The 5,564-nt window shown below is 42.0% G+C and overlaps 1 protein-coding gene across 1 annotated transcript; it reads right to left on the reverse strand.

Moving 5' to 3' along the window:
* Positions 1–503: 503 nt before the first annotated feature.
* On the reverse strand, positions 504–3,745 carry faap24 (FA core complex associated protein 24). The gene is made up of 4 exons (XM_063480443.1): positions 3,541–3,745; positions 2,262–2,404; positions 2,027–2,182; positions 504–1,662 (listed from the first exon to the last, which is right to left on the reverse strand). Exons 1-4 carry the CDS (start codon positions 3,641–3,643, stop codon positions 1,414–1,416), a joined length of 651 nt encoding a protein of 216 aa, XP_063336513.1. The 5' UTR covers positions 3,644–3,745; the 3' UTR covers positions 504–1,413.
* Between the last annotated feature and the right edge of the window lie 1,819 nt (positions 3,746–5,564).

Genomic DNA, 5,564 nt, shown 5'->3' on the forward strand with positions numbered 1-5,564 from the left:
TGCGCTTGCGCAACAACCTGCCGCTGTCCAGGGTAGAATGTTAAATACCCAGGACTCACCAAGAGGCGTTCAGGGACACCGAGAGGAAAACGGCCCGAGCACTCTCACCTTCTCCCGGTCCTGCCGAAAGGGATTAGCGCAAGAAGTTTAAGGACCAGAGTCTTCTTTTAGTCTAAGTGACGGAAAGAAACTCCCAAATTCTGTAAGGATTTAAAGATATAATTTCATATTTTCAAAAGTATTGTCATTAGCTCATTTGAAAATATATAGAAGAAACATGAGGTAATATAAGGAGAAAGTTAAAAATATTAATGTAGTTGAGTATGCCAAATTTCAAAGAGTACAGTGTAACACACACCCCAACATATGCAGTCTGTGCATTTATTAGTATCCTCAGACTGAAATGAGTTAGTCACACAGAGGAATAATCTGCAGCTCATTTCATCAGAATAATACTTTCAGGTATTTTTAAGGCAATAAAAAGAGAAAATGCGAAACTTTGCTTTTATTTTTATTTCACAGTCGTAGAAATCAGTTTTGCATGCATTCAAAGTCTGGAAAATTGTCTCTGCTCAGGACGCAAACTGATGTCAGAGTCTGTCCTTTAAAACTGAACCATCCATTCAGGTCAAAATAAATAATGCAGAGTAAAAACCGGCACATGAACCGAGTCGTGGAATTAGTTCATGCTCAGCTCTGTGGCCAGTGACAGTTTGCAGGTGCTCCCTGTGCCTGCACACGGGAACACACTGAGCAACATGTTAGGTTAACGCTGCCTCCAACACTTCCTGCTCACGCTGAAGGCTGTGCTGTAAACCGTCGTCTCAGAGACACAAATGTGTGAGTAATTTTGGCGCCTGGTTTAGAGTGACACACGTCAGGCAGTTTGCAAGAAGCCTTCTCTCTCACACATCTCAGGACGCTGGAGTTGACCATCTGGGACGCAAACACCGTGAATGTCGATGAAAATGAGGAGCGTGCCTGACCTGAGGCACCACTGTGAAAGTGCTGTTTGCTGCGCAGGTCATGGTCACCCGGCTCTGATCAGGAGTGATGGCCCTGATCGTCCAGTGACTGTTCTCATTCCTGGGGTGTCAAATAATCCTGATTTACTCATTAATTTAAACCTGATCTACTAAGTTTTTTTTCTATTAGTGAGATGGATCAGGATTCCTGCTGCGAAGGGGTTATTCTCCCCCAAACGCCAACCTTTACCTCATTTTAACCGTGCAGTTTTTATTGCTTCAACCTAACCAGCAACTGCAAGCCAGAGTAAAAATTGAGTTTCTCCAGCCTCCTCATGCAGACATCTCAGCTCTCTGAACCAGGACTGTTGTCTCTCAGTGTGAATCAATGCTGCAGGAACTTCAGTCTCAAGGCTGGATTTTGGCCACTGTAATCTGAACGAGCTGTTCAGGTCCCGGCAGTGTGTTTGTGGAAGAAGCTATGGATCTGCTGAGCACCAGCCTGGCCCACGATGGGCTCCAGCTCAGCGGGGGAGGCGTTGCAGAGCTGCTGGATGCTGGAGAAGTGCCGCAACAGCACCAGAGCTTTGACCTTGCCCACCCCAGGGATCTGCTGGACCAGAGCCAGGACCAGAGGGTCCAGCAGGCGGGACGAGCTCTTCCTCCTGAAGGGGTTCTCCCGACCCTCCCCGTGAACCTGGAGACAACAAGAACAAGCCTCAAATTCAACAAAAAGACCAGCTTTGATCTGGGTCTTTTGTTCTGATTGGTTTGAATCCTTTTTGTTATGCAGGGTTTACAGTGCCTGTGACTCACAGATGCTTTCGTCATATTTCATTATGTCTCTGTAAAACAAAAAGTCATGTATGAATAAATTCCCTTTATGTTGTGTTAATACTGAGCTCTCACTGATATGATTCTTTATAGCAGACCGCTGTCTATAAAAATGAACTTAATGCAATATTTTTATGACACACACAGAGAAAAAACAACGCAAAATGATTTTATGTACCGTAACCCAGAGTTAAGGACTATAAATCAACACATTCTGGAAATCTTACCATCTGAGTGATGAGCTGTGAGGCGTCGGTCTGCCCGCTGATGGGCAGCAGAGACAGGCCGAGGTCAAACACCACAAACTTCTGCACAGCGGGGAAGTACTGCTCGCTGAGTCTGGTCTTCTCCACCAACACCAGCTCCTGGAAGCTGCTCCCGGCCTGAAAACAAACACGAGGAGCGCCTTCAATATCAACCTGAACATCATCGAGAAGCTTCCAGGTTTCACATCAAACTTACGTTCCTGTAGCGAACCACCTTCCTCTTGTAGCTGCTTCCTGCGATGATGTCACACTCAGAGACGTAGAGGACACTGCTTTTGCTGGGCAGGAGGAAATCTGCCACTCCGAGCTCAGTCTCAAAGATGATTTTCACACCTCCATCTGCAGCAGATGCAAATTCATTGCACTAAATACACAAACACTTTAACCAGAGCTTCCTCAGACTGGATGAGTAACGGGAAGCACTCACTGTCTGCGGATCTGTGAGTGCTAAAAGCATACTGTTACTAGAGCCATCCAGTCGTTCTCTAAAAGCAAACATTACATTTCTTAAAAGTGCTTTAAAAGTCCAAACACCCACAGCTACAAACATCCGACTGACACTGCCCCCTCACTGCATCATTACATGCAACATGCGGCTTCTGCATTCTACGTTGCTCGTCAGACGACCACAAGGGGGCAGTATATAACGGTGTGCAATTAAACAAAGCCGCTTTAACTGAAACTGAACAGAAGCTGATTTTGCCTGCACGTAGAACTTACACCGTTGTGTGTATATGTCGTCATCATCATCGTTCATTTGATCAGTAATAAAGTGACTGAGGTATTTCACCATACTGAACCTCAGGAGTGTTGTTGGACAGTTTAAACACAGGGAAATTTAGCTGTTTATGCTGCTTGGTTCTACACATCGAGATGGCACTTTTAAGAGCACTGTACTTTATGTCAACTCACCAAATGCTTCCAGTCTGACCACCTCACTTATTCACTTCTTAATAAGAGAAAAACTGCCAAGTTTCAGCCCTCTGCTGTTATTGCTCATAAAATACAGATTTTTGTGATGAAGTCAGAGGCATTTTTCAAATAGCTATATCTACAGAGCTACTTAAGCTATGTCATTCAAATGTTAGGTCAAATATCTGATACTATGACTTTTATGAATATATCATTTAAAAAGTGTAGCTGAAGTTTAATAATAAATTCTGAGAGCATGAATTTGTTTGAAAATATTATTATCATCATATTTGAACATTAACATTAAACTCTGGCATCAAAAAATATGTTCTATTGAAAATAAACTATACTTAACATAGTATAAATAATTCAGTAACCATAAAATAAGGCTTCCTCCATACCTACACGCGTTTTGCTTTTCATGCAGAACTCCACCCCCCCCCCCCATAAACACAACCTTAAAAGTATTAAAAGTCAGTACTTTTATAATAAAACGTTAAAGGTGGGTTCTCGTCTGATTTTTGTTGAATATTTATTATTTCGGGTTCGTGGTGTTTATTTACCTTTCAAACCCTGAATGAAGGACGAATTTCTCCATTTGTCGCTGCAGATAATGTGTCCGTAAGGAGGAACCGCGTTAAGCAGCACAGGCGCTTTGTTCTCCATGCAGCTGAGCACCACAGCGGGTTAAAGTTGCCTTTATTAACTTGGATGAATGTAGGACGTTAGCTACCAGGGTTCGCTTTCGCCTCCATAACGTTAACTCACTTCCTCCTCCTTCTTCTTCTTCTTTATAGGTTTTATTGGCGGTTGGCAAACAGCAAAATGGTGCATTACCGCCACCAACTGGTGTGGAGTGTGGACCGAAATGACAAAAAATTGGATTTTATCGCCCTTTCCTCTCTTCCTCCCATTGCTTTTGCCACCTTTCCTTCATTTTGTATCACATTCTATTCTTGATCTCCGTCCTACTAACACTAATATCCATATCTATCATTGGTCTCCTTGTTGCTTCTTTTGCTGTCCTATTTGCCGTTTCATTTCCTTTAACTCCGTGATGCGCTGGTAACCATAAGAATGTGACCATAAGCCCCATCATAATAATTCTGAATAATGTTTGCTGGATCTCTATCAGAATGTCAGGTCTGCATTCTGAGTGACTGTCTTGCAGACTGGCCAGTGATGAGCTCCAGTCTGAGCATATCACAGATCTTAGTGGTTTCTTCAATCCACTGGACTGCTAACAATATTGAAACCATTTCTCCTGTGTATACTGATAAATCGTCACTGATCCTTTTCCCTACCTTGATATTAAATTCAGGAACAATAAATGCTATCCCGCTTTTGTTGCTGTATTCTTTGATGCATCTGTGTAGATTTTGACATAACTATAATACTGATTAATATATTCCTGCGCTGTATGTGAATGTAAGATAAACCCCTCTCTTTGTTCTTTTTGTTTAACAATGTGAAATCTGCTACTGCACCAGGGAGCATCCATGGTATTGTAGGCAACGGTACTGTTTGGCTTATGTTGATCTTGTCCAGATTAAGGTCAGCTGCTTTCTGTCCCACTGTCCACCCAAAGCTCTTCAATTCACTTTTCTCTTTCTCCCAGCATGGTTGGAAAACAGTTTTTGTCGGATGATCTTGACCATGTCCTTGTAAACTTGCCCAGTAATTCAATGTCAGTTGCTCTCTTCTTATTTGTAATGGCATTTCCCCCATTTCCCTTCCTCCTTTCCTGCCGTTGTTCAGATGACGGACATACACCTCCACGTCGCCCCCTGGAGGACAGGAGGAAGAGCGCACCTGCACGGTGTAAGATAAGATAAGATAAGAACTATATTTATCCCGAGGGAAGTTCTTTTGTCATCGGACAGTGTAAAAATGACAAAATGCGTGCTAAAAATATTTGTGTTTTTTCTCTCCTAGATCCCCCTCCGCCTCCCCCTTTTTTACGATTTTTTTCTAATATTTTTGTGGGTTTTTCCTCTTAGGGAATCGGGTTTTATGGCGTTTTTTCTTTTAAATTAATTAATTATTTTATAGGAATTTCTTAATTTTTTTTTTTAATTCTCATTTATTAATTTTGTTTTTTCTTGTAAATTATTAAGCTTTTTTCTTAAAAATTATTTGGTAAATTTCTCAGCCTTTTCTTCAATCATGTTTTATACACAAACATATTTTAATGGATAAAATTAATACAAAACAAATTAAATTTTTACAAGAAGGAAAAGACTGGCACCGTAGCGCCCTCTACCGGTCAGACTCGGAACTGACCCCCTCCGTCTGCTTTTCTTCGCGCCTTACACTCGCTGCTGCTTTCTTCCACAAACAGGTACGTTCGACCTGCGAATTCGACGCTAAACAGAAACGAGTTACAGGAAAAAAGTTGTTTTAACCGAAGACTGAAAAAATTTTCTTCTTTTTTTATCGTTTATGTGAAATTTCAGTAAAACGGAGCGTAGCTGGCGAGCTAATGTTAGCTAACGGGGCTCAAGTTTAAACAGTTGACGTTCGAGAAACGGTAAATCTGTTAAATCTGACCGTTTTCTTCCAGTGTCGCTGCTGTGGGACTGACGAC

Source organism: Pelmatolapia mariae, linkage group LG7, assembly GCF_036321145.2.
Source record: "Pelmatolapia mariae isolate MD_Pm_ZW linkage group LG7, Pm_UMD_F_2, whole genome shotgun sequence".
Classification (NCBI taxonomy): Eukaryota; Metazoa; Chordata; class Actinopteri; order Cichliformes; family Cichlidae; genus Pelmatolapia; species Pelmatolapia mariae.

Excerpts from the sequence above, each read along its gene's own strand:
- faap24 (XM_063480443.1), bottom strand. The coding sequence starts at position 3,643 with ATGGAGAACAAAGCGCCTGTGCTGCTTAACGCGGTTCCTCCTTACGGA. Across the intron at positions 2,183-2,261 it reads AGGTGGTTCGCTACAGGAAC|GCCGGGAGCAGCTTCCAGGA; the intron begins GTAAGTTTGATG and ends GTTTGTTTTCAG. Across the intron at positions 1,663-2,026 it reads CACAGCTCATCACTCAGATG|GTTCACGGGGAGGGTCGGGA; the intron begins GTAAGATTTCCA and ends TGTTGTCTCCAG.